Below are 26,695 nucleotides of genomic sequence, written 5' to 3'. Positions count from 1 at the left end.
TTAGAGATTTAAAAGCGTTGCGTAATTTGCTCCGCGCATTCCATTGACACGAAACGAGAAAAAATCAGCAAGGATCGAAGATGTTTTAATTGCCTAAAAAGGAATCACAACGCGAGGGTTTGTCCTTCAACATTTAGATCGTGTCGAATTTGTCACAAAAACCACAATATGGCCGTATGTCCATCAAGCAACGCCAACAAAGGGGCACCGAAATCGAAACCAAAATCAGAAGAAAAACTAAAACGTACCGACGAGAATTTCAGCACAGAAAACAAAACATGCGCCTCAGTTACGGTAAATCAAACCCCCGAGACAACCTTTCAAACAAGGTGTCGCGCGTAAGATGCTTGCTGGATGGAGGGAGTGAAGCCACCTTTGTCCATGAAAGCAAAGATAATTTAAACTCGTACCCTAGATTCGAAATCACTCTCTCTTGCGTTGCCGATAGCGTTTACCCACTTCCCGCCGGAACTCAGAAAAAATTCGCTCCATGGTTTGCGCCTTACCGCAACCACGGCCAACTTCGATCACGCGCTATATAGCGCGGCAGCGCGTGATCGAAGTTGGCCGTGCCACAACCGATGGAGCCCGATTTTTCTGAGGTCACGTGCCGGAAAAGGGTAAACGCTTCGTAACAAAACCGTCAATGTGAAAGCTCTCAGTATTCGAATCTAGGGTACGAGTTTAAATTATCTTTGATGAAAGCGTCTCGCGTCAACTCAATCTGCCAGTGATAGGAATTGCCTCAATAGCTATAAACAATTTTGGGAACGAGACACCTGAGTCATCTCGAAGTAGAAAAGTATTGTTGACATTGGAAAACGTCAATCCAAAGGGAACCAAAATCGAAGTAGTGGCTATTGAGGTACCTTATATTTGTCAAGCGGTCGCCAATGTGAGCTGTGAAGCAATGAAGAAATTCGTGGAAGCAAACAATTATCAATTGGCGGATGAATTTGGACAAGGTCCAAAAGGTGCTTACAAGGTAGACGTTCTCATTGGAAGCGATTTCTACTGGGAATTCGTAACTAGCAATATGCAAAGGTTAAGCCCTTCGTTAGTGGCGCAGGAAACAAAACTAGGCTGGACTCTACTGGGACCCATCAACGTAAATCAAACTGGAATTGGGAATTATGAAGTGGTGCAAGTGCTACGAGTCAGTGTTGAAGAAAGATTGATATCGGATACGATCAAAAAGTTTTGGGAGCTGGAGTCGCTAGGTATCGATTCAAACGAGGACCAAGTTCCGACAAACAATAAAATTATGGAAGAGTTTCAAAACAATGCCACCTTTCAAGGCGAACGTTATCAGGTTAAACTACCTTGGCTCGTCGAAAATTCAACTCTAAAGAACAACTTAAGCGTAGCAACAAAGCGAATGGGAAGTTTAATCAAACAATTTGAAGCAAATAGAGAATATTATGAAACCTACAAAAGTATCATTATGGAACAAAAGGACATTGGAATCATTGAAATCGTAGAGACTCCAGACACTCCAGGAACATTTTATCTTCCACACCAAGGAGTCAAAAGAGAATCAAGTAGCACAACCAAACTTCGAATCGTGTACGACGCGTCAGCCCACGCCGTTGGAGAACCTCCCTAAATGATTGCCTGGCATCTGGTCCAAATTTAAATCCTGAGCTGCTTAAATTATGGTTACGCTTTCGAAAACACGCCATAGCCGTAATATCAGACCTCGAGAAAGCTTTCCTGCAGGTGGAATTAAAGAAGGAAGATCGAGATTGTCTAAGATTCCTATGGGTCATTGAAGAAGGTGGTAAATTCAAAAGAGATCAGTTTCAGGTGTTTCGAGTAACAAGGGCCGCGTTCGGAGTTACAAGTTCACCATTCCTTTTGGCAGCTACAATAAAACTACATTTAAAAAAATACGATCAAACTAAAGAAAAAGTCATATCCCTATCTAACGATATCTACGTGGACGACTGGGTATCCGGAAATGACGATGACGATAAAGCCTATGAAATGTCTTCAGGCGCCAATCAAATTATGAAGGAGGCAGGAATGCATCTTAGAAAGTGGAAATCAAACTCAAAAACATTGGAGAAAAAATGGAAAGATGACGAAAACTTTACAATGGAAGAAAATTCTGGCGAATCAAACGCGTCTCTTAAAGTATTGGGACTGCAATGGGAAAACAACCAAGACGTCATTACTTTCGATCTCAGTAACATCCTGGACACTTTGAAAAATCCCAAACGAAGTAAACGTTTCATCCTTAGTACGGTCGCGCAAATATTCGACCCAATCGGAATTCTTGCACCGTATACCATACGGGCGAAGATCCTGTTTCAAAAACTGTGGGCTCTAGAGAAAACTTGGGATGACAGTCGACATAGTAAACGAGTTTGAAAAATGGAGTAACGAGATGAAGGATCTAAAGAAGCTGAAATTACCGAGATACTACTATCAAGATAAAATAAAATCCCAACAACTACACGTTTTCTGTGACAGTAGTATCAAAGCGTACGGAGCCGTAATTTACGTCAGGTACGAAACAGAAAGCGGTAAAACTGGAGTATCATTCGTTACTGCAAAGGCCAAGGTTGCGCCATTGAAGAAGAGGCAACCCGAATTATCACTTCCTCGATTGGAATTGTTAGCGTGTCTGATTGGAGCCCAACTCGTCAACCACATCAAAAGCGTTTTCGATAAAGGAAATCTAATCATTAACATGTGGAGTGACTCAACTATAGCGCTTCATTGGATCAAAGATAACCCCAAAACCTGGCTTCCTTTCGTCTCAAACAGAGTCACCGAAATCCAACGCGTATCGGATCCGCAAAGTTGGTCGCATTGCCCCGGCAGTCAAAACCCAGCTGATCTCCTGTCAAGAGGAATCGAAGTCCAGAAATTGATCGAAGGAGACGCCTGGTTCTCTGGTCCGACGTGGCTGGTAATGGGTCAAGAAAATTGGCCAAAAAATCCGGTGGAAAAAATTCCGCGAGAAGTCTTGGAACTGGAGAAACGCAAAACAATCGTATTGGCTATCCAAGTAGTAGAAACTTTAGACCTTCAAAGTTTAATCGACTTAAACAAATTTAGTACCTGGAGAAAACCGCTGCGAATTTCTGCAATGTTGTTACGAGTCGTTAACAAATGGAAGAAGAAAGAAAAATTACGCGGTCCTTTAACCGCAAACGAACTAAACAACGCCGAAAAACTATGGGTAAAATCTGCTCAGCTCAAGGAGTATCCGGCTGAAAGTCGAGCTCTAAAAAATAACGATAAAATTCCTTCAAATTCAAAAATTCTATCGCTGACACCAACGTTAGGACCTGATGGGTTAATTCGCGTAGGTGGTAGGTTGGAACAGTCCGAACTGAGCTACGAGGAGAAACATCCCGCAATTCTCAACAAGGACCAAAGACTAGCTTATCTTATAGCCGAAGAATGCCACAAACGGGTCATTCACAGAGGTGTTCAAGCTACATTCACGCAATTACGTACGAGGTACTGGATTCCCGCCGGTAAGCAACTGGTAAAAAAGGTTGTAAACGATTGTACAACATGTAAAAAATATCAGTCAAAACCAGGCGAAATGCCATTCGCTCCTCTTCCAGCGGGCCGAAGCTGTGTCTCGGAGGCTTTTACTGTCGTAGGAATTGATTTTTGTGGGACATTGTTCATAAAAGGCAGAAATAATGACAAGGACTTGGAAAAGTCATACGTTTGTCTCTTTACGTGTGCCGCTGTCAGAGCGGTACATTTAGAACTGGTCCAAACTCAATCAACCAGAGATTTTTTTACTGGCCTTTCGTCGATTCGTGGCCAAGAGAGGACTTCCAAGTTTAGTAATCTCGGACAATGCTAAGAGTTTCGTAAAAGCGGATTCTGAACTTCAAATAATCTTTAAAAACATAAACAAACCGGAGGTAGAAAATTATTGCGCTAACCACGGAATCACCTGGAGATTCAACGCGGAAAGAGCCCCTTGGTGGGGCGGCTTTTTCGAGCGATTAATACGTTCGACCAAAACTACGCTCAAAAAAGGACTAGGCAAAACCACATTAGACTATCCTGAGATGCAAACAGTATTAGCGGAAGTAGAAGCTGTTATTAATTCAAGACCTTTGACCTATACATCTTCAGATGCGGGGGAACCAGAACCTCTAACCCCAGCTCATCTACTGATAGGGCAACGATTGACAACTCTGCCATCGCAAAGGGTTAAAATAAATTTCGAAACGCAAACTCGAGGAGAGATATTGAAGAGAGAACGTCGTCGTCTCATTCTTATGGAACGGTTATGCGGTCGCTGGAAATCTGAATATTTAATGGAGCTACGCTCCGCCCATCACACTCCTCCGACTAAAAATGAAACCTGCTTCAAAGTGAACGACGTCATATTAGTTCATGATGACAAATTATCTAAACACATGTGGAAAATGGCTGTAGTTGTAGAAAACCAAATCAGGCGCGACGGAAAAACTAGGTCTTGTCTCGTGAGAACCGCAAATGGTTCTCTTTTGAGAAGACCAATTCAGTTATTATACAAATTAGAAATAGGAGAAACGGAAGAACAATCTAATTAACTGAGAAATGCTAGTCGCATTTCGGGCGGGAGTGTAAAATAAAAAATATATATAGTATCATTAGAAAATTGGTATCGTGAAGTCATTAGAAAACAAATAGTAATATAGTAAAATTGTATTATAAACGTTTATTTGTAGCATTTGTAAATAGAAATATAAGTGTAGAATATAATAGAATGCAGCGCGTGAAAACTGTACGTGTTTCTTAAAGAAGAGTTTTATTTTTTATTGTTAGATGCGAATTGCTGTAGCTCGAGAAAAGACGTTTTAAAATTTGTATCTCGTGATAAATCTTTTTTCAAAAGGGACTTGTTTTCCGTTAGGCTTAGTAAAAATAAAGAAAATTCGAAAAAGCGTTAGAGTCGGTTCGTCTCACACCAAACCGATCGGTGTTTCAGTCCGCCGATAACCGCTCTCCCTCACTAATTCCAGGACCTACTTAAGTTTTATTACCTAAGGTAAAATAGTGGGAACAAAAAACTTCAAACTCCCAACATCCCTATCGCGTAACTTTACTGGTGGGGTTAGCGAGGTTTATTAGGGTCTCTAGGGGTAATGCTTGAAATTAAATGATTGAGAGTTGCCATAAATATAATTAACAAAAGAAAGTTTAATGATTACGAATAAAAATAATTATGTTAATCGATTTAAGACATTGAAATTTGACGCTTATGTTACAAAACAGATGATTACAAACAAAGTTCAGTAAATTTGGATACTTATTTAAAGGGTCCGGTTCAAGGTCCATATCGTCGGCTTTTAAGCCCGTACTCGTCCTCGGACCATACGGTCGCGTTTCAATCCGCACAACGCACACACTTGGCGACTTTTCTGTCTCCGTAGATTCGCCGGTTTAGCACTCGGAGGTCATTTAGGCGCGAGTTAACTTATTTCACGTCGGTGACTCCCGGAATAGGTCTGACCGACCGCCACTTGTGGCCGCGGAGGTTTTTGCTCCGGTCACTCTCGTGGTCTCGGTGTCTCCGTGAGACCCGGTCAAGTCTTGCGCCAACACCCCGGTTTTGTTCATGGCCTCGTCACGTGGTTTTCGGTGGCGCGAACTTCCACCCCAATCAACAGGCTCGAGACCAGTCAACCTGGCCGGACCCAACCAATCATCACGATGGCGACATGATGTTCGTTTCCATCTTTCAGTTCCCTTAAGCGGGATCGTCTCCAATAAATCACTGCTTAAAAATAATGTCAAACCTGGCGCCATCAAGTCGCCAGGCATTCAAACAATAAACTATCGAAATTTCTTAAAATATACTACAACGGAGAATTTCTCCGAACCAGATAATTGGCAACCCTCAGTTCGGACTGACAATAAACGCATAGGGAAAATAAAGGGTTAAAGGGGACTCGCGATGGCATAATACAAAGAAATTGATGACTCGCTAATCTCAACAGTGAGAGAACGGAGAGAGAGAATAATAAAGGGGAGGGGAAAACCCAGGATACCATTGGCCACAAGGTCATCTATGACAACCCCTTCCCAATGACCGTCCGTTGCGCGGTCACTTCAATTCGAACGATAGAGCTATAAAAAGTTTCACCCGGGTACCCTGGTGACGACCAGCATCGCCACCAGAGTAGCCCAAAGCTATACAGACAGACAGACACGGTGATTGTAAAACCCCTCTTAGAGGACATAGTCCCCTCGGAGAGGTAAAAATGAAACATTAACACGCAACTAATCTTTACTAAAGGGGTGGACAACGTTTTCGAAAAATGTATCTTGCTTAAGTTTAAAATTTAAAATTGGCTTTAAGAACAAAACTAAATTTTTATTTAAATTTGAATGCACAAAAATAATGCGGAGACGCAGACGGCGCAAAACTAATGAGGAATGACCAGGGACAGAGAAAAGTTTCCCAGACAGGGTGAGAAATAAGGTTCTGCCAAATCCACTTTACACCAATAAATTAATATATATATATATATATATATATATATATATATATATATATATATATATATATATATATATATATATATATATATATATTAAAACAAACAAACAAACATTCATCTTTAAATATTAGATAGGCCTATCTTAATTTTTTAATTTATTGGTATATATATATATGTTTGTCCGCTATAGGAATCTACAGTTTTCCACTTAGGTCGACCACAATTGGTATACTATCTCATCGTCTGTGGTTTTCGACGGTTACGGTCGCCAAAACAACTATAATTGATTGAATTAATTTAATAATTAGGTATATCCGCTATAGAAGCTAGCATAAACTCTAATTATGTATTATTCAACTTGTTTAAAGTTCCACGCGCGCCTCTTGATATTTTACCGTAAATGGGCTCGAGTGATTTCGCGCGTGCTTCCTGAACTAAAAAAAATGCACGAGCCATTTACGCTAAAACATTAAAGAGCGCGTGGAACGTTTTAACAAGTTGAACAAGACACGAATTAAAATCCGACGAGTCGCACTTTTTATAAAGATCTAACCTTCAAACCTGAACTGAACTCCTACGTATCTCGTGACGAAAGCGATACATTAAAACAAGTTCGGCAAGCGTAATGACTTTATAGAAAGGCTTATCTTCTTCTAATATATAAAGATGAGTGTTTGTGTGTAAGACCGAGTTTCTTACAAATTGTTAGTTCCTTAGGCATACACACTAGAGAATCTTAAATTGATGTAATGTTTTTTTTTAAAGCCTTCTTCTATAGACACTAGGCCGTACTAATAAAGGCAAATTATTATGTAGTCAACGTATAATTGGTTATTATTGTCATTAACTAGTTGGTTATATTAGGTATAGTGCCATGCGTGAGACAGTTATTGCAACGTTCTATTTCAGACTGCTTTCAGGGACGCCTATAATGGCTGGTCAAAGTCTTCTTCCGCGCTGCAATAGTATTAACAAGGTTTTTGTATGGATAAGCCTGTCTAGTAAACGAAGTGTATATATAGTCTTTGACCAGTAACTTATGTACCAGTATCTCTCTCAAGTTTTAACTGTTTACTTAAATTTTTACTACTAAATGGAGAATTTTACGTAAGGTATCATAATTCTAAACGTGAACCTCATTACCTTTCAAACGATAATAAATCACGTAGCATCAACAGCTTTTGTATTAGTTTGCCTACCTGTGTCTACTAAGAGTGAATTGGTTTCCCCAACCGAATATACCGATGTGGAACTAATATTACGGCCTGGGCCGACTTTTTAGTTCCACATCGATATACAGGGTGTTTTTTTGGTCGAAAAAGTGATTTTTCTAGAAAGTTGAAATTTGTATATATGGATCCAAGAGGAGGCAAAACTCCTTCGTGTGGGATCGATTCATCTCTCAGTCGCTCTTCCTTGTTTAATTCGCACCACAAGAGACTATACTAGGTACTGTTCTCTAGGTCGCGTTATAGATGGCACAGCTTGATTAGCAAGAATGGGGCTGGGATGGCGCCGCGCGCCCAGCGCTCGAGCGAAGTGAGTGCGCGGCGCCGTGAGTCGCCAATACTTCGATTAAGAGTTCAGTTTTACTTTTAGTTTCACGTACAAAATCTCGAAATATGTCATATTTTCCTTGGTAAAAATTGATGGCAAGTAACAACGTTACATTTATCATATCTTTCTAAATAATAAGTTGCGGTTAAAACATTTTGCATTATTGTAATCCTTTTGTTTTTAATGCGAAACATTATTTTTCGGGAATTTATACTTAAGGAGATATATTTAATGGGGTTTATATATGCACCCATGATGATTATAGGAACGGGGCTGGGGGGTACCGGTCCGGCCCCCATCGCTCGAGCGAATCCAGTGCGCGGCGCCGTGAGGCGCCAATGTATAGTCTTTGGCAATTTTTAATTAACTTTATAAATAATGCTTTGCGGGGAATAATTTTTGCACCATTGGAATCTCAATTTCAATTTCATTTTCAATTTTAATTTATTTCTTTTGAGTAACAAATATATTTTATACAATTATTTGAGGCGAAGTCAGGGCTGACTTATAGGCCTCTGTAGACAAATATTTATACAGTAGTTTACAATAAATAGTAATTCATTTATCTAATTTAACATTTTGTAAATAGAACAATAATATTAGTAAGTTTTAACGGGAAAAAATAAAATTGCAAAACATATTCCTTGGCCTTTTTCTTAAACTCAGAAAGTGTTTATGTGTTTTTTAGCAACGTTTCCCCAGATGTGGATTACGTACAGTAAATGGGAGTAGACTAGTGCGTAATATAATTGTTTTCTAATGCTTAGGCTAAAGTATTGTATAGTTAAACGCCGTTATTTCAATATAGAATGTAAACGCGGCAATGAAAAATACGCTATGAATTAATCATGAGACTAAACGTTCAAGTGTGATTGGACTGTCTTGTACATGAAAATGAGTAAACTTTACTTTTGTAAAATAAAAGCTTTTATTGTAACAAAGTGGAGGGTTTCTATATTTACTTGGCCTGATTTCACTTGGGCCACGTCGAAGCAATTTGATTGCGTAAGACTTTATACAAACGTTTTACCGCGCGTAAGGAAAAGCACATAACTAATCGAAAACAGGCAAAATGTTTATATGTTGGAATAAACCACTTGGGATTTCAAAAAACAAAATTAGTTTATAAATGCGCTTCAAGTATACCGCCGTCAGCTGCGATAGTGGTACAGCTTTCAATACTAACTGGTAACTTTTTAAAGAGTAAACGTAAGTAAACAAACAGATGACTTTAGGTCTAAGCTTTTTCTTAATTTCATTTACAAATGTCAAATGTTATTTCTTCGGACATTCCAAGTGGTTAATGAATTTAATTGACAAAATACGCGAAAAAGTAGATTAGTCCATAATTAAAAGGGATAATATAGCTAAATCCTAAACAAATGTGAAGAAATTAAAAAACTGACTAATAACTCGTACCAATAGGTCTTCGAGCAAACAAAAAACGCGAAACTCGGATCAAATAGATCTTCGAGTAATTAACTAAATTAATTTTAATTTAATATAATTCATTTTAATTTTAATTTAATTAATTTTAATTTTAATTAAATAATTTTTAATTTAGTTTATTACTCGAAGATCTATTTGATTCGAGTTTCGCGTTTTTTGTTTGCTCGAAGACCTATTGGTACGAGTTATTAGTCAGTTTTTTAATTTCTTCAAATTTGTTTAGGATTTAGCTATATTATCCCTTTTAATTATGGACTAATCTACTTTTTCGCGTATTTTATCATCCTTCTCACAGTTAATAGGTGGTTTCTTCTAAATTAATTTAATTGCATCATAGAAACATACTGGCCAATTTTCGTTTAAAATAAATGGAATAAAAAGCTATTGCTTCCTACGATCAACTGGTTTTTTTCATGGCCTCGTACTTAATTTGAAAAATAGGCGGATTTTAACCAAACCAAGATTATTCTACCCTATTAGAATCTGCTCTTTCACTTTCTCTTTGAAACTTTTTGTCTGCAACCTAGCAGTGAAAAATAATTTTTTCCAAAACCACGAAAAATGCCCCCATTTTGGTGAAAATTGAAATTTAAAACGATTACTAATCATCGAACACCCCCTTCTACAATACATAGTTTTTGCTAAAACACTTATATCGATCAATTTCAAACATCCTGTATAATGTGATAGAGCAGTGCCTCCGGCATTAGCGGCAGACATCCAAAATGTTTAATTGTGCTGGCCGCCTCGCTTTCCCGCATCATGCTACACCGAAGTACACCCTTAGTTCCGACGTTATCTTTTAAGGGGCCAACAGATAAGATTACCACGTTTTTGTGAAAAACGCTTCTATCGATTAATTTCAAACACCATATATCGTCTAGTAATTGCGTAAGTCTATAATGTCCTTCAATGTATCTTTGGGAAATATTTCACGAAGTAACGTCATCAAGGTAAAACAATCGCTCCCTAACGAGATGCTGATAAAGGCTACGTGTGACACGAGGACGAGCGGACATAAAACGTTGCCGAAGCCCGTTTTAGAGTTTATCTCGCGACTTGCTCTCAGTAAAAGTTTTGCGTGTCAGGAATAACAAGTTGGCAAGCCAAAATATACCTCTCCTCGGAAGAGTTCAGTGAAGCGTAACTTTATCCGTGGTTCTGCGGTACAACACTCACTTGTCGTGCAAGAGGGCTCGGGTTCGGATCCCGGCCGATTAAAAAATTATACTACACCTAATGACAAAAAGAAGGCGCTTTTGGAAAAACCTTTTCCCTGATTCTAAGAAACTGGGTACGCAGTGATTACCCTTTGCCCCGAAAATGCGAACACGTTCGCAGGCCTGACAGACAGACCCACAGACAGACAGACAGGGTGGTTGTATAACCCCTTCTAGGGAACAAAGTCCCCTCGGAGAGGTAAAAATTTTCGTCAATAACTTTATAACAGCGTAAAGGACTATCGCTTAGCTGTTTTTGAAAAACACCGAAGCTTAACAAGCGTCGGTGGCTGAGGTGTTAGAGTAAATATCTCCACGCAGCAGACCCGGGTTCGATTCCCGGCCGGCGCCAATAAGTTGCAAATAGACGCTAAGACGAATACCATGAACAATTGGTGGAAACCCTGCCATTGGAAGTTGAGAGGTTGTACCAAAAGTCAACAAGAAAAAGTTGGAGAGAAAATGCACGTACACTCAACCAACACTAACACAACCATCACTAACACAACCAACACTAACATAACCAACACTAACATAACGCACTCAACACCCACAACCGTCATAACACAAACTAAACATTCACACCCTACACATAATCATTAAAATAACGTAATATCCCATCAAACTGCATCCACACTGTCGCGACGGGGAGCGTAAAACCATGAAGACCAAACCCAACCGCATTGTCATCCGTTAACGCTCACTTTCAAACGGTGGTTTTGCCATCCGTTAGACTTCGCTCCCTAATTCCTAGCAACTGCGAACGCTAAGAGCCCTAGCAACTGCGAACGCGGTGATTTCAACACAAAGCGTACGCAGTGATTACACTTTGCCCCGAAAATGCGTATGCGTTCGCAGGACACACACACTCACACACACACCCACCCACAGACACGGTGATTGTATAACCCCTCCAGGGTACAAAGTAAAAAGTGTCATACTTATGTAACGATATTATAAACTTATTGAACGTAGGTGAACCAGTGGCGGACTTTGAGTTTCATAGGATTTCTATAGCCGTTTCATGTAACATCAGCGACTATTATTCAATTATAATTAAACGTATACGTATCAATATCTCAACAGTTTTGTTAAAAAATATTTTCATGTAGAGTTAAAAATTGATGTCCTTTTGATAAGGCCCTAAATGGGTTCGAGTGTGCAATAACTGGTGGCTTTACCGGGGAGTCGGGGTCTGGCTCTTGTAACCCAGCACGGGCAGTGGTGCACTGGGAGATGTTAGCTCTGATCAAATGGTTCTATCTCCACCTCCGACTTATGTCAGGCTTGGGCTGGAAACTGAGCTTCGGCTCAGGCTAACGGAGAGGGTCCGTGCAAACTGGCCGCCTCGGCGGATTGGGTAGCCTGCTGTGGGGCGACGGGCCTCCTGTGAGGGCATGGTGGTTCCGTTTCCCGGACTTTTGGAGTCACACCAGGATCTCCGGTTACTTGGACTGCTGTGTGCTCGTCGTTCCCCTTTAGGAGCTCTCTCCAAATGGTTTGACTCTTTACCTACGTAGGTAGGGTGTCGTCTGGAGTTGCTACAGCATCCACTCTTAATCCCACTGCTGTGTGCGAAGTGGGGATTGGTCCACCCACTGCTGCACCTTCTGCTGGGTTGAGTGGCTCGCGTCAAAGGTGCGACCATCAGTAGTAGGGTTCTGCTACCCATGCTGGATTTGTCACCTGTCCGGGCTAGGTGGACGCTGGCGTATGGCACTGTGATGATAGGTCTCCGGTGGTATGGTCTCGGTTACTAGGTACACCGGGCTTTAAATTTTCACATACTGGCTCGATGATAAATTCCTCTAATCTAAATTACGTGCCACAGTGTAAATACCATTTCAATACTTGGCTGAAGTACCATAGTCATATATTAAGGCTTAAGACCTTCGACCTCTGAAATGGCGACATACAAGTATTACAAACACAATTTTTGACATCACAGATTTGGTCCTAAAAACGAGCACTTCTAATATGTACTGAAATACTAGAAAACGTGTAACTATTTTCCTTTCGGAACTACACGGTTGGTTAAATATGTCAGACAGGCTAATTAAAGAAATTATGAGCATTCGGTGCCCAACGAGTAGTTGGAAATTGTAACCTCGAAGCGCCTTCTGTTCCAATAACAGGAATCTAATTCAATCTAAGCCTTCTCTCTGGATCTACCTAGTAAGTGTTATCAACTAAGCGATTGTGCTCGAAACACATTTGGCCGTTACCTTTAAACTTTAACCACGAATTAATGGTGCAGGAAAGAAATGAGATCGGTCGCAGCCACAGCCTGATCCATTTTACTTTTAATGACCTCATTAGTAACGACGTTTTGATTTAGACTGTCAAAGTGACACTCATCACTCCTCCTACTATTATTAACAAATTAAGCGTTCATATTTTTATCATGTAATATTAAACCAACAAACATATTAAAATCTTAGCTATTTATTGGCGAATTGACAAGGAATGTATACATGTATCAATGATTTATATGTTAGCTAAGTACAGCAATGGTCGAAAAACAATTTCAGTAGTAAATTTACTGTTGATCGTTACAACATAAGTCGTAAGCTTTCCAGTATTTTGTCTCCTCAAGCCCGGCACCAGTGCAAGAAAACGCACCGGCTTTATGCATTCTATAAAACGCAAAATTTAATAGTGCCTAATTAATAATTATATGGTTTTCTTTATTAAGTTCTACCTTGCAAAGTCGTCGCAATCTACTTTTCCGTCACCATTACAGTCACGGCCCCACTGAAGACATTATAATTTATTAAAGATATCCTTAAGTTAGAAATTTAATAAAACTTTACCCTTTCCATATACGCTTTGACTGTTGTTCGGGCACATGCTTTGTCGTTGGCGCATTTCAAGAAATCTTGTTTTCCCCCAGACTGCGAACCGGACATGCCTCCATCCAGCCAATAGGGATAAGAAACTGAAATCCAATTAAGTCATAATCCCAGTTTGGATTATTCTTATGAAATTGATTACTCTGAAATGGTCCACAATATTGTTCGTTTTTCCCGATTTTATGACATCCGTAAACTTTACTATTAGAACTAGCCTGTCAGCCAGTAATTAACTTTATTAAACATTCTCCAAAATAAATTGCACATCGAACTAACCTGGCCAAGACATTCCAGACAGTCATCATCAATTACATTTTATCCGTTAACTTTTACAGACAATGCGCATGATCAAGTGATGTAGGAAGAATTCAATATAAATGTACTTACCCAGAAGCCCGGCGTTACTGTGGTAGTACAAGTCATCGTTCGCTAGATTAAACGTTCCCAAATACAAAGTACACGGCGTAAATTTTAATTTATATATTAATAAATTTTGTATTTTAATTAAATGGAAAGCCAATTATTCAAAACAAGAAAAAATATATTTTTATGTGTGAGACTTTTTAATGGTTTACAGTGTATATATACACCGAATAAAAACAAATCTGCTTAACACCAATAAATAACAAGTTGGCAAACCAAAATATACCTCTCCTCGGAAGAATTGTCCCTAGCGGTATTAATTTTTCGAGATGACTTTTAAAGATATATCTCCGCAATTCCGAGTTATTTACTAAAAACGTAATCCCGGTTCTATCCCGCCCGGTATAAAATTTTTATTATAATTCAAATAATTGAGACGAAACAACCGAGTATAATTTATTCAGAATATTATAAATTAAGTAGTTACAACAGCGAGTTGGACGTACTAAAACAATGCACAATTGAAGTTAACCCTATTTACGGTACAAGTTTATCAGTTAAATATAATACGAAGCCAATTTTAATGAAAGAAATCTTTAATCTTAATCGACTAATCTTTGTTTTTCCTACAAATTGGTTACGTAATTTCGCGTCATATCTCGCTAACAACCTTGTAGAGCTCGTTCATATTGATATATGCTACTCTACGCTATTATACCGTTCGATTAAAAGATAAATTAGACTGGTAACTCTTATATTTCTAGAGAAATATCGTCTTGAAAATCGACTAATCTTTGTTTTTCCTACAAATTGGTTACGTAATTTCGCGTCATATCTCGCTAACGACCTTGTAGAGCTCGTTCATATTGATATATGCTACTCTACGCTATTAAACCGTTCGATTAAATGATAAATGAGACTGGTAACTCTTATATTTCTAGAGAAATATCGTCTTGAAAATCGACTATTCTTTGTTTTTCATACAAATTGGTTACGAAATTTCGCGTCATATCTCGCTAACGAAATTGTAGAGCTCGTTCATATTGATATATGCTACTCTACGCTATTAAACCGTTCGATTAAAAGATAAATTAGACTGGTAACTCTTATATTTCTAGAGAAAAATCGTCTTGAAAATCGACTAATCTTTGTTTTTCCTACAAATTGGTTACGTAATTTCGTGAGTTCTACTGTATTCAAAAAAATCTTTCGAGAAACCTTTTTCGGCGAATTGACGGCGGTCCAAAAACCGAGCGTCGTATTTGGTTTCGTTCTGTTCGTACGACCACGGCCGTCTCGAGATCTGCTTCGCGCTCATAGCGGCCCAGGCAAAGATTTCCTCTCCTATGTATTTCCGCGAATACCTTCTTTTAACACTAGGAGCGCTGTCTGAGCCCCCCCTTAAATGTAAAAAATTAGCGGGATATTTAATAGTTTTCTATGGCGGTAAATTCAACTAGTTAATCCTTTTTGCATTGTTTTTCAAAAACTTCTGGAAAGTTTGGGATATACATCTTATGATTTGATCTTTATCTAATAAGTTTTCATTTAAAACATTTATTTAATTAAAGTAATATGCTTATATTGAGTTTTATTAGTTAATTGCTAAGCCTAACCAAAGTTTCTTTTGTTTTTCACAATTTTCAAAACCAGTATTAGCATTTTTTATCAGAATTTTAAATAAATAACCACAATATTATTCATATTATTTAATAAATACCTTTATTATTCTTTAAATTAAGTTCACATTTCTCAAACTTAAGTTTTAAAATATTGCCTATTTTTAATTTGCAAAAATGCCCACCACAAAAATTTGTTGTGTTCCATTCTGTGAATCTAAGAAGAATATCAATGTATAATTTCATCAGTTTCCAGTTGATGAAAGTTTATGCAAATTATGGACTAAGAACATATCTAGAAAAGATTTTGGGGTCAATGAAGCTTACGCATCACGCAAGATTTGTTTTGTAGTGGGACATTTTAAGGAAAGTGATTACTATCAAGGTCTAAAGATCCACAAATTAAAGAAAATATTGACAAAGGAAACATGAATCTATAATATCTATTAGAATAACTTCATTGTCTACAATATCTTGCGTGTCATACCTCCTTAAATCTGGTTTCCAGTTTGTCTTGACAAGAAATTTAACGAGCGATGCTATTGAAATGTTTTTCAGCATTCTCAGGAAAATGGCTGGATAGAATGACATGCTTGATGCAAGAGAAACTATATTCAGTTTGGAATCCTACCTTAAGAGAGGCACTATATCATTAACAAAACCTAAAACATCTAACGTTCCCCAAGACAGCTTCACAGATCTATCAGCCATGATTGATACTAGACTCGATGGATTTTCAACTATTTTTAACGGCAATGAAGTTACGTTACCATCTGAAGTTATGAGTACCCAGATACACCTTACGGCTAGCAAGTATCGCATACTTGGCTGGTTATGTAGTACAAATCCTAGAGGAAAAACATTTTTGCGAATTGTGCCTTGAAAATGTATCACAGCCTAATTCTGACTCACCATTAGTTGGATTGATAAAATTGTCCGACAGAGGAAACCTTAGGTATCCGCAGCAAAGCTTTATCATGTTAATGGCTATAGTAACAACATTCATAGAGAGAGCTGTACCCTATCTCCGGGATTCACCTGCCATTTTAAAAAAAAACATTGAAATCCACTTGTGGCCAAAAATTGCTCTATGCCCTTACATCCAATGTGATTTGAATAATAATCACCGAATGAAATTGCTGATTTAATTTGTTGAAAGGTTGTACTTCCAATTATCACAAATATTACCAAAACTCTGTCCGCAAAATTTGAGAAAGTGAAAGAACTTGTGCATAAGCCTCTTTCTTGAAAAGTACTCAAGTTGTAAATTTTAGTTTTCTAAATTTTTAGTTGTGTATTATTCAGTGGGAAATTCACATTGGTTTATTATATTTATCAGATTTAAATACCTTCCAAGTTTCCATCACTATTTTCATTAATAGTGATCTTCCAAGTGTCAGTTAGTTAATTAAAATTCATTTATTTCACTACTTTAATTAAAATAAATTTTTAAACATTAATACAAAACAAAGGCCTCTGGAAGTTGCTACATAGCAAAAATACAGCTGTAAGGAGAACCACGTGTTTATGTTTACATTTATATACAGAAAACGTCGACGGCGACTTCTGGCTCCAGAATGACCAAATTTTAATAACGTTTTTCAAAACTTTACTTTGCGTTAAAAAATCTCAAGAGGTGTTTAACTTTTTATTATTAATTAACTTAAATATTACTAAAAAAATATTTTACAAAAAATTACACATTACGCGATAATAATTGAAATTCCAAAGTTCCGCGCAGTTCCTCCTTGGAGGAATAAAACAAGTATACAGGAGTTGCGGAGAGCTGCGAAATCGGTTTCGTCAGTGACCGTGAACTCGCGCGAGACGGAGGGGTTCAAACGCGACTAGCGCCAACTGCATACTGTATACTTGTTTTATTCCTCCAAGGTTCCTCCCATTCGATAACATGGCTGCGAATTTTCTCAAGGGGGGGCTAGACTAGCGCCAGAAAACGATGTGAGACGTTTTTGAACTAATTTCCCATACGCGATTTTCGTACGATCGCCTGGGCCGCTATGAGCGCGAAGCAGATCTCGAGACGGCCGTGGTACGACGTTCTGATCGCAGGATGAACGAACTCAGTAGATAGTTAAGTATTGAGTCTTAACTGTCGTGTGACCGACTGACCGTGACTTTAACCGAGGATGTGCTGTATCGATAAATCAGTGTTTGATCTGTTGTTTAGTGACTGTTTCTTACCTATGAGCGAGTGTTGAACAAGGGATTCAAAGAAACGGTTAATCATATCTATTCTGATTCCTTTAGTATTTCTTTTATTTTATTATTGCTCATAAAATATTGAATAATAAATAATTCCACGTACGAAAATTCATCGAATAATAAGTTGCGAGAAAATAAATAATGAAGTAGAGGTGTAAAAATCTTGGCAAGAAAACTCTATTGATAGTGAGCCCGGACTAGCGACGCTTGAGCGTAGAGCGCTAACCGATGGACCGTGAATCCTTTTAACAAATAGACTATACTAAGTTTTGTCCACTTTTGACCGCTGATACTGGACAAACTATAAGAGCTAGGGAAAAATGACAAGATACAATTTTGCTCCTTTGATCAAGCTTAGCAACATGTTTCATTTTGAAAAAAATCTGTCGAAAGCCAAATCCCATAGAAGAAGTGCGATGTCCTTTTGCATTGTCAAATAAAAAAAGCAGGTATATTGAAAAAATAGTTGAAATTCAGGTTGAACTTTTCTGGGGCAGATTCTTTTGAGCCTAGGCCTAACTCTTCCAGGCTTGGTATGGGTTTTAAAACGCTGGTGGAATATCCCACTTCAACGACCTCAAATTTCGGCAGCGGCATTCCAAATTTTAATTTTTCTCCGAGAGTGACGTCGGAGAGCGGGGGAGGTTCATGAAAAACGACTCGCAATGACATCTATCACGTGCTTTCGAAGCCGAAATAGCTCAGTTGGGAGAGCGTTAGACTGAAGATCTAAAGATCCCGGGTTTCGGCAGCGGCATTCCAAATTTTAATTTTTCTCCGAGAGTGACGTCGGAGAGCGGGGGAGGTTCATGAAAAGCGACTCGCAACGACATCTATCACGTGCTCTCGAAGCCGAAATAGCTCAGTTGGGAGAGCGTTAGACTGAAGATCTAAAGATCCCGGGTTTCGGCAGCGGCATTCCAAATTTTAATTTTTCTCCGAGAGTGACGTCGGAGAGCGGGGGAGGTTCATGAAAAGCGACTCGCAACGACATCTATCACGTGCATTCGAAGCCGAAATAGCTCAGTTGGGAGAGCGTTAGACTGAAGATCTAAAGGTCCCTGGTTCGATCCCGGGTTTCGGCAGCGGCATTCCAAATTTTAATTTTTCTCCGAGAGTGACGTCGGAGAACGGGGGAGGTTCATGAAAAGCGACTCGCAACGACATCTATCACGTGCTTTCGAAGCCGAAATAGCTCAGTTGGGAGAGCGTTAGACTGAAGATCTAAAGGTCCCTGGTTCGATCCCGGGTTTCGGCAGCGGCATTCCATATTTTAATTTTTCTCCGAGAGTGACGTCGAAGAGCGGGGGAGGTTCATGAAAAGCGACTTGCAACGACATCTATCACGTGGTTTCGAAGCCGAAATAGCTCAGTTGGGAGAGCGTTAGACTGAATATCTAAAGGTCCCTGGTTCGGTCCCTGGTTCGATCCCGGGTTTCGGCAGCGGCATTCCAAATTTTAATTTTTCTCCGAGAGTGACGTCGGAGAGCGGGGGAGGTTCATGAAAAGCGACTCGCAACGACATCTATCACGTGCTTTCGAAGCCGAAATGGCTCAGTTGGGAGAGCGTTAGACTGAAGATCTAAAGGTCCCTGGTTCGATCCCGGGTTTCGGCAGCGTCATTCCAAATTTTAATTTTTCTCCGAGAGTGACGTCGGAGAGCGGGGGAGGTTCATGAAAAGCGACTCGCAACGACATCTATCACGTGCTTTCGAAGCCGAAATAGCTCAGTTGGGAGAGCGTTAGACTGAAGATCTAAAGGTCCCTGGTTCGATCCCGGGTTTCGGCAGCGGCATTCCAAATTTTAATTTTTCTCCGAGAGTGACGTCGGAGAGCGGGGGAGGTTCATGAAAAGCGACTCGCAACGACATCTATCACGTGCTTTCGAAGCCGAAATAGCTCAGTTGGGAGAGCGTTAGACCGAAGATCTAAAGGTCCCTGGTTCGATCCCGGGTTTCGGCAGCGGCATTCCAAATTTTAATTTTTCTCCGAGAGTGACGTCGAAGAGCGGGGGAGGTTCATGAAAAGCGACTCGCAACAACATCTATCACGTGCTTTCGAAGCCGAAATAGCTCAGTTGGGAGAGCGTTAGACTGAAGATCTAAAGGTCCCTGATTCGATCCCGGGTTTCGGCAGCGGCGTTCCAAATTTTTGATTTTCCTTGAGAGTGACGTCGGAGAGCGGGGGAGGTTCATGAAAAGCGACTCGCAACGACATCTATCACGTGCATTCGAAGCCGAAATAGCTCAGTTGGGTGAGCGTTAGACTGAAGATCTAAAGGTCCCTGGTTCGATCCCGGGTTTCGGCAGCGGCGTTCCAAATTTTAATTTTTCTCCGAGAGTGACGTCGGAGAGCGGGGGAGGTTCATGAAAAGCGACTCGCAACGACATCTATCACGTGCTCTCGAAGCCGAAATAGCTCAGTTGGGAGAGCGTTAGACTGAAGTTCTAAAGATCCCGGGTTTCGGCAGCGGCATTCCAAATTTTAATTTTTCTCCGAGAGTGACGTCGGAGAGCGGGGGACGTTCATGAAAAGCGACTCGCAACGACATCTATCACGTGCTCTCGAAGCCGAAATAGCTCAGTTGGGAGAGCGTTAGACTGAAGATCTAAAGATCCCGGGTTTCGGCAGCGGCATTCCAAATTTTAATTTTTCTCCGAGAGTGACGTCGGAGAGCGGGGGAGGTTCATGAAAAGCGACTCGCAACGACATCTATCACGTGCTTTCGAAGCCGAAATAGCTCAGTTGGGAGAGCGTTAGACTGAAGATCTAAAGGTCCCTGGTTCGATCCCGGGTTTCGGCAGCGGCATTCCAAATTTTAATTTTTCTCCGAGAGTGACGTCGGAGAGCGGGAGAGGTTCATGAAAAGCGACTCGCAACGACATCTATCACGTGCTTTCGAAGCCGAAATAGCTCAGTTGGGAGAGCGTTAGACTGAAGATCTAAAGGTCCCTGGTTCGATCCCGGGTTTCGGCAGCGGCATTCCAAATTTTAATTTTTCTCCGAGAGTGACGTCGGAGAGCGGGGGAGGTTCATGAAAAGCGACTTGCAACGACATCTATCACGTGCTTTCGAAGCCGAAATAGCTCAGTTGGGAGAGCGTTAGACTGCAGATCTAAATCTCCCTGGTTCGATCCCGGGTTTCGGCAGCGGTATTCCAAATTTTAATTTTTCTCCGAGAGTGACGTCGGAGAGCGGGGGAGGTTCATGAAAAGCGACTCGCAACGACATCTATCACGTGCTTTCGAAGCCGAAATAGCTCAGTTGGGAGAGCGTTAGATTGAAGATCTAAAGATCCCGGGTTTCGGCAGCGGCATTCCAAATTTTTGATTTTCCTTGAGAGTGACGTCGGAGAGCGGGGGAGGTTCATGAAAAGCGACTCGCAACGACATCTATCACGTGCTTTCGAAGCCGAAATAGTTCAGTTGGGAGAGCGTTAGACTGAAGATCTAAAGGTCCCTGGTTCGATCCCGGGTTTCGGCAGCGGCATTCCAAATTTTAATTTTTCTCCGAGAGTGACGTCGAAGAGCGGGGGAGGTTCATGAGAAGCGACTCGCAACAACATCTATCACGTGCTTTCGAAGCCGAAATAGCTCAGTTGGGAGAGCGTTAGACTGAAGATCTAAAGGTCCCTGATTCGATCCCGGGTTTCGGCAGCGGCGTTCCAAATTTTTGATTTTCCTTGAGAGTGACGTCGGAGAGCGGGGGAGGTTCATGAAAAGCGACTCGCAACGACATCTATCACGTGCATTCGAAGCCGAAATAGCTCAGTTGGGAGAGCGTTAGACTGAAGATCTAAAGGTCCCTGATTCGATCCCGGGTTTCGGCAGCGGCGTTCCAAATTTTAATTTTTCTCCGAGAGTGACGTCGGAGAGCGGGGGAGGTTCATGAAAAGCGACTCGCAACGACATCTATCACGTGCTCTCGAAGCCGAAATAGCTCAGTTGGGAGAGCGTTAGACTGAAGATCTAAAGATCCCGGGTTTCGGCAGCGGCATTCCAAATTTTAATTTTTCTCCGAGAGTGACGTCGGAGAGCGGGGGAGGTTCATGAAAAGCGACTCGCAACGACATCTATCACGTGCTTTCGAAGCCGAAATAGCTCAGTTGGGAGAGCGTTAGACTGAAGATCTAAAGGTCCCTGGTTCGATCCCGGGTTTCGGCAGCGGCATTCCATATTTTAATTTTTCTCCGAGAGTGACGTCGAAGAGCGGGGGAGGTTCATGAAAAGCGACTTGCAACGACATCTATCACGTGGTTTCGAAGCCGAAATAGCTCAGTTGGGAGAGCGTTAGACTGAAGATCTAAATCTCCCTGGTTCGATCCCGGGTTTCGGCAGCGGTATTCCAAATTTTAATTTTTCTCCGAGAGTGACGTCGAAGAGCGGGGGAGGTTCATGAAAAGCGACTCGCAACAACATCTATCACGTGCTTTCGAAGCCGAAATAGCTCAGTTGGGAGAGCGTTAGACTGAAGATCTAAAGGTCCCTGATTCGATCCCGGGTTTCGGCAGCGGCGTTCCAAATTTTTGATTTTCCTTGAGAGTGACGTCGGAGAGCGGGGGAGGTTCATGAAAAGCGACTCGCAACGACATCTATCACGTGCATTCGAAGCCGAAATAGCTCAGTTGGGTGAGCGTTAGACTGAAGATCTAAAGGTCCCTGGTTCGATCCCGGGTTTCGGCAGCGGCGTTCCAAATTTTAATTTTTCTCCGAGAGTGACGTCGGAGAGCGGGGGAGGTTCATGAAAAGCGACTCGCAACGACATCTATCACGTGCTCTCGAAGCCGAAATAGCTCAGTTGGGAGAGCGTTAGACTGAAGTTCTAAAGATCCCGGGTTTCGGCAGCGGCATTCCAAATTTTAATTTTTCTCCGAGAGTGACGTCGGAGAGCGGGGGACGTTCATGAAAAGCGACTCGCAACGACATCTATCACGTGCTCTCGAAGCCGAAATAGCTCAGTTGGGAGAGCGTTAGACTGAAGATCTAAAGATCCCGGGTTTCGGCAGCGGCATTCCAAATTTTAATTTTTCTCCGAGAGTGACGTCGGAGAGCGGGGGAGGTTCATGAAAAGCGACTCGCAACGACATCTATCACGTGCTTTCGAAGCCGAAATAGCTCAGTTGGGAGAGCGTTAGACTGAAGATCTAAAGGTCCCTGGTTCGATCCCGGGTTTCGGCAGCGGCATTCCAAATTTTAATTTTTCTCCGAGAGTGACGTCGGAGAGCGGGAGAGGTTCATGAAAAGCGACTCGCAACGACATCTATCACGTGCTCTCGAAGCCGAAATAGCTCAGTTGGGAGAGCGTTAGACTGAAGATCTAAAGGTCCCTGGTTCGATCCCGGGTTTCGGCAGCGGCATTCCAAATTTTAATTTTTCTCCGAGAGTGACGTCGGAGAGCGGGGGAGGTTCATGAAAAGCGACTTGCAACGACATCTATCACGTGCTTTCGAAGCCGAAATAGCTCAGTTGGGAGAGCGTTAGACTGCAGATCTAAATCTCCCTGGTTCGATCCCGGGTTTCGGCAGCGGTATTCCAAATTTTAATTTTTCTCCGAGAGTGACGTCGGAGAGCGGGGGAGGTTCATGAAAAGCGACTCGCAACGACATCTATCACGTGCTTTCGAAGCCGAAATAGCTCAGTTGGGAGAGCGTTAGATTGAAGATCTAAAGATCCCGGGTTTCGGCAGCGGCATTCCAAATTTTTGATTTTCCTTGAGAGTGACGTCGGAGAGCGGGGGAGGTTCATGAAAAGCGACTCGCAACGACATCTATCACGTGCTTTCGAAGCCGAAATAGCTCAGTTGGGAGAGCGTTAGACTGAAGATCTAAAGGTCCCTGGTTCGATCCCGGGTTTCGGCAGCGGCATTCCAAATTTTAATTTTTCTCCGAGAGTGACGTCGGAGAGCGGGGGAGGTTCATGAAAAGCGACTCGCAACGACATCTATCAGGTGCTTTCGAAGCCGAAATAGCTCAGTTGGGAGAGCGTTAGACTGAAGATCTAAAGGTCCCTGGTTCGATCCCGGGTTTCGGCAGCGGCATTCCAAATTTTAATTTTTCTCCGAGAGTGACGTCGGAGAGCGGGAGAGGTTCATGAAAAGCGACTCGCAACGACATCTATCACGTGCTTTCGAAGCCGAAATAGCTCAGTTGGGAGAGCGTTAGATTGAAGATCTAAAGATCCCGGGTTTCGGCAGCGGCATTCCAAATTTTTGATTTTCCTTGAGAGTGACGTCGGAGAGCGGGGGAGGTTCATGAAAAGCGACTCGCAACGACATCTATCACGTGCTTTCGAAGCCGAAATAGCTCAGTTGGGAGAGCGTTAGACTGAAGATCTAAAGGTCCCTGGTTCGATCCCGGGTTTCGGCAGCGGCATTCCAAATTTTAATTTTTCTCCGAGAGTGACGTCGGAGAGCGGGAGAGGTTCATGAAAAGCGACTCGCAACGACATCTATCACGTGCTTTCGAAGCCGAAATAGCTCAGTTTGGAGAGCGTTAGACTGAAGATCTAAAGGTCCCTGGTTCGATCCCGGGTTTCGGCAGCGGCATTCCAAATTTTAATTTTTCTCCGAGAGTGACGTCGGAGAGCGGGGGAGGTTCATGAAAAGCGACTTGCAACGACATCTATCACGTGCTTTCGAAGCCGAAATAGCTCAGTTGCGAGAGCGTTAGACTGAAGATCTAAAGGTCCCTGGTTCGATCCCGGGTTTCGGCAGCGGCATTCCAAATTTTAATTTTTCTCCGAGAGTGACGTCGGAGAGCGGGGGAGGTTCATGAAAAGCGACTCGCAACGACATCTATCACGTGCTTTCGAAGCCGAAATAGCTCAGTTGGGAGAGCGTTAGATTGAAGATCTAAAGATCCCGGGTTTCGGCAGCGGCATTCCAAATTTTTGATTTTCCTTGAGAGTGACGTCGGAGAGCGGGGGAGGTTCATGAAAAGCGACTCGCAACGACATCTATCACGTGCTTTCGAAGCCGAAATAGCTCAGTTGGGAGAGCGTTAGATTGAAGATCTAAAGATCCCGGGTTTCGGCAGCGGCATTCCAAATTTTTGATTTTCCTTGAGAGTGACGTCGGAGAGCGGGGGAGGTTCATGAAAAGCGACTCGCAACGACATCTATCACGTGCTTTCGAAGCCGAAATAGCTCAGTTGGGAGAGCGTTAGATTGAAGATCTAAAGATCCCGGGTTTCGGCAGCGGCATTCCAAATTTTTGATTTTCCTTGAGAGTGACGTCGGAGAGCGGGGGAGGTTCATGAAAAGCGACTCGCAACGACATCTATCACGTGCTTTCGAAGCCGAAATAGCTCAGTTGGGAGAGCGTTAGATTGAAGATCTAAAGATCCCGGGTTTCGGCAGCGGCATTCCAAATTTTTGATTTTCCTTGAGAGTGACGTCGGAGAGCGGGGGAGGTTCATGAAAAGCGACTCGCAACGACATCTATCACGTGCTTTCGAAGCCGAAATAGCTCAGTTGGGAGAATGTTAGATTGAAGATCTAAAGATCCCGGGTTTCGGCAGCGGCATTCCAAATTTTTGATTTTCCTTGAGAGTGACGTCGGAGAGCGGGGGAGGTTCATGAAAAGCGACTCGCAACGACATCTATCACGTGCTTTCGAAGCCGAAATAGCTCAGTTGGGAGAGCGTTAGATTCTGAAGATCTAGAAAGATCCCGGGTTTCGGCAGCGGCATTCCAAATTTTTGATTTTCCTTGAGAGTGACGTCGGAGAGCGGGGGAGGTTCATGAAAAGCGACTCGCAACGACATCTATCACGTGCTTTCGAAGCCGAAATAGCTCAGTTGGGAGAGCGTTAGATTGAAGATCTAAAGATCCCGGGTTTCGGCAGCGGCATTCCAAATTTTTGATTTTCCTTGAGAGTGACGTCGGAGAGCGGGGGAGGTTCATGAAAAGCGACTCGCAACGACATCTATCACGTGCTTTCGAAGCCGAAATAGCTCAGTTGGGAGAGCGTTAGATTGAAGATCTAAAGATCCCGGGTTTCGGCAGCGGCATTCCAAATTTTTGATTTTCCTTGAGAGTGACGTCGGAGAGCGGGGGAGGTTCATGAAAAGCCACTCGCAACGACATCTATCACGTGCTTTCGAAGCCGAAATAGCTCAGTTTGGAGAGCGTTAGACTGAAGATCTAAAGGTCCCTGGTTCGATCCCTTGTTTCGGCAGCGGCATTCCAAATTTTAATTTTTCTCCGAGAGTGACGTCGGAGAGCGGGGGAGGTTCATGAAAAGCGACTCGCAACGACATCTATCACGTGCTTTCGAAGCCGAAATAGCTCAGTTGGGAGAGCGTTAGACTGAAGATCTAAAGGTCCCTGGTTCGATCCCGGGTTTCGGCAGCGGCATTCCAAATTTTAATTTTTCTCCGAGAGTGACGTCGGAGAGCGGGGGAGGTTCATGAAAAGCGACTCGCAACGACATCTATCACGTGCTTTCGAAGCCGAAATAGCTCAGTAGGGAGAGCGTTAGACTGAAGATCTAAAGGTCCCTGGTTCGATCCCGGGTTTCGGCAGCGGCATTCCAAATTTTAATTTTTCTCCGAGAGTGACGTCAGAGAGCGGGGGAGGTTCATGAAAAGCGACTCGCAACGACATCTATCACGTGCTTTCGAAGCCGAAATAGCTCAGTTGGGAGAGCGTTAGATTGAAGATCTAAAGATCCCGGGTTTCGGCAGCGGCATTCCAAATTTTTGATTTTCCTTGAGAGTGACGTCGGAGAGCGGGGGAGGTTCATGAAAAGCGACTCGCAACGACATCAATCACGTGCTTTCGAAGCCGAAATAGCTCAGTTGGGAGAGCGTTAGACTGAAGATCTAAAGGTCCCTGGTTCGATCCCGGGTTTCGGCAGCGGCATTCCAAATTTTAATTTTTCTCCGAGAGTGACGTCGGAGAGCGGGGGAGGTTCATGAAAAGCGACTCGCAACGACATCTATC

The 26,695-nt window shown here is 42.0% G+C and overlaps 1 protein-coding gene and 21 non-coding genes across 22 annotated transcripts; 21 read left to right on the top strand and 1 right to left on the bottom strand.

Annotated features, from left to right (window-relative positions):
- Positions 1-13,167: 13,167 nt before the first annotated feature.
- Positions 13,168-16,679, bottom strand: LOC149953624 (uncharacterized). The gene is made up of 9 exons (XM_090169114.1): positions 16,631-16,679; positions 16,443-16,568; positions 16,162-16,378; positions 15,632-15,747; positions 13,886-13,977; positions 13,691-13,763; positions 13,510-13,634; positions 13,398-13,450; positions 13,168-13,332 (listed from the first exon to the last, which is right to left on the bottom strand). The coding sequence occupies exons 2-9, from the start codon at positions 16,534-16,536 to the stop codon at positions 13,236-13,238; spliced, it is 867 nt and encodes a 288-aa protein (XP_090025240.1). The 5' UTR covers positions 16,537-16,568; positions 16,631-16,679; the 3' UTR covers positions 13,168-13,235.
- Positions 16,680-18,765: 2,086 nt separating this feature from the next.
- TRNAF-GAA (transfer RNA phenylalanine (anticodon GAA)) lies at positions 18,766-18,838 on the top strand. The gene has a single exon. It is a non-coding gene; the product is annotated as a tRNA-Phe (tRNA).
- A 100-nt stretch (positions 18,839-18,938) lies between these two features.
- Positions 18,939-19,011, top strand: TRNAF-GAA (transfer RNA phenylalanine (anticodon GAA)). The gene has a single exon. It is a non-coding gene; the product is annotated as a tRNA-Phe (tRNA).
- Positions 19,012-19,296: 285 nt separating this feature from the next.
- TRNAF-GAA (transfer RNA phenylalanine (anticodon GAA)) lies at positions 19,297-19,369 on the top strand. The gene has a single exon. It is a non-coding gene; the product is annotated as a tRNA-Phe (tRNA).
- Positions 19,370-19,469: 100 nt separating this feature from the next.
- TRNAF-GAA (transfer RNA phenylalanine (anticodon GAA)) lies at positions 19,470-19,542 on the top strand. The gene has a single exon. It is a non-coding gene; the product is annotated as a tRNA-Phe (tRNA).
- Positions 19,543-19,642: 100 nt separating this feature from the next.
- Positions 19,643-19,715, top strand: TRNAF-GAA (transfer RNA phenylalanine (anticodon GAA)). Its single transcript has one exon. It is a non-coding gene; the product is annotated as a tRNA-Phe (tRNA).
- Positions 19,716-19,988: 273 nt separating this feature from the next.
- On the top strand, positions 19,989-20,061 carry TRNAF-GAA (transfer RNA phenylalanine (anticodon GAA)). The gene has a single exon. It is a non-coding gene; the product is annotated as a tRNA-Phe (tRNA).
- A 422-nt stretch (positions 20,062-20,483) lies between these two features.
- Positions 20,484-20,556, top strand: TRNAF-GAA (transfer RNA phenylalanine (anticodon GAA)). Its single transcript has one exon. It is a non-coding gene; the product is annotated as a tRNA-Phe (tRNA).
- A 100-nt stretch (positions 20,557-20,656) lies between these two features.
- Positions 20,657-20,729, top strand: TRNAF-GAA (transfer RNA phenylalanine (anticodon GAA)). The gene has a single exon. It is a non-coding gene; the product is annotated as a tRNA-Phe (tRNA).
- A 100-nt stretch (positions 20,730-20,829) lies between these two features.
- On the top strand, positions 20,830-20,902 carry TRNAC-GCA (transfer RNA cysteine (anticodon GCA)). The gene has a single exon. It is a non-coding gene; the product is annotated as a tRNA-Cys (tRNA).
- A 261-nt stretch (positions 20,903-21,163) lies between these two features.
- On the top strand, positions 21,164-21,236 carry TRNAF-GAA (transfer RNA phenylalanine (anticodon GAA)). The gene has a single exon. It is a non-coding gene; the product is annotated as a tRNA-Phe (tRNA).
- Positions 21,237-21,843: 607 nt separating this feature from the next.
- On the top strand, positions 21,844-21,916 carry TRNAF-GAA (transfer RNA phenylalanine (anticodon GAA)). The gene has a single exon. It is a non-coding gene; the product is annotated as a tRNA-Phe (tRNA).
- Positions 21,917-22,362: 446 nt separating this feature from the next.
- On the top strand, positions 22,363-22,435 carry TRNAF-GAA (transfer RNA phenylalanine (anticodon GAA)). Its single transcript has one exon. It is a non-coding gene; the product is annotated as a tRNA-Phe (tRNA).
- A 422-nt stretch (positions 22,436-22,857) lies between these two features.
- On the top strand, positions 22,858-22,930 carry TRNAF-GAA (transfer RNA phenylalanine (anticodon GAA)). The gene has a single exon. It is a non-coding gene; the product is annotated as a tRNA-Phe (tRNA).
- A 100-nt stretch (positions 22,931-23,030) lies between these two features.
- On the top strand, positions 23,031-23,103 carry TRNAF-GAA (transfer RNA phenylalanine (anticodon GAA)). Its single transcript has one exon. It is a non-coding gene; the product is annotated as a tRNA-Phe (tRNA).
- A 100-nt stretch (positions 23,104-23,203) lies between these two features.
- TRNAC-GCA (transfer RNA cysteine (anticodon GCA)) lies at positions 23,204-23,276 on the top strand. Its single transcript has one exon. It is a non-coding gene; the product is annotated as a tRNA-Cys (tRNA).
- Positions 23,277-23,537: 261 nt separating this feature from the next.
- On the top strand, positions 23,538-23,610 carry TRNAF-GAA (transfer RNA phenylalanine (anticodon GAA)). Its single transcript has one exon. It is a non-coding gene; the product is annotated as a tRNA-Phe (tRNA).
- A 100-nt stretch (positions 23,611-23,710) lies between these two features.
- On the top strand, positions 23,711-23,783 carry TRNAF-GAA (transfer RNA phenylalanine (anticodon GAA)). Its single transcript has one exon. It is a non-coding gene; the product is annotated as a tRNA-Phe (tRNA).
- Positions 23,784-24,044: 261 nt separating this feature from the next.
- Positions 24,045-24,117, top strand: TRNAF-GAA (transfer RNA phenylalanine (anticodon GAA)). Its single transcript has one exon. It is a non-coding gene; the product is annotated as a tRNA-Phe (tRNA).
- A 1,911-nt stretch (positions 24,118-26,028) lies between these two features.
- Positions 26,029-26,101, top strand: TRNAF-GAA (transfer RNA phenylalanine (anticodon GAA)). Its single transcript has one exon. It is a non-coding gene; the product is annotated as a tRNA-Phe (tRNA).
- A 100-nt stretch (positions 26,102-26,201) lies between these two features.
- Positions 26,202-26,274, top strand: TRNAF-GAA (transfer RNA phenylalanine (anticodon GAA)). The gene has a single exon. It is a non-coding gene; the product is annotated as a tRNA-Phe (tRNA).
- A 261-nt stretch (positions 26,275-26,535) lies between these two features.
- On the top strand, positions 26,536-26,608 carry TRNAF-GAA (transfer RNA phenylalanine (anticodon GAA)). The gene has a single exon. It is a non-coding gene; the product is annotated as a tRNA-Phe (tRNA).
- Positions 26,609-26,695: the final 87 nt, after the last annotated feature.

Source organism: Leiobunum rupestre, chromosome 3 (genome assembly GCF_980474605.1).
Source record: "Leiobunum rupestre chromosome 3, qqLeiRupe1.1.hap1, whole genome shotgun sequence".
Lineage (NCBI taxonomy): Eukaryota > Metazoa > Arthropoda > Arachnida > Opiliones > Sclerosomatidae > Leiobunum > Leiobunum rupestre.
This window is presented reverse-complemented; position numbering and strand designations above follow the sequence as displayed.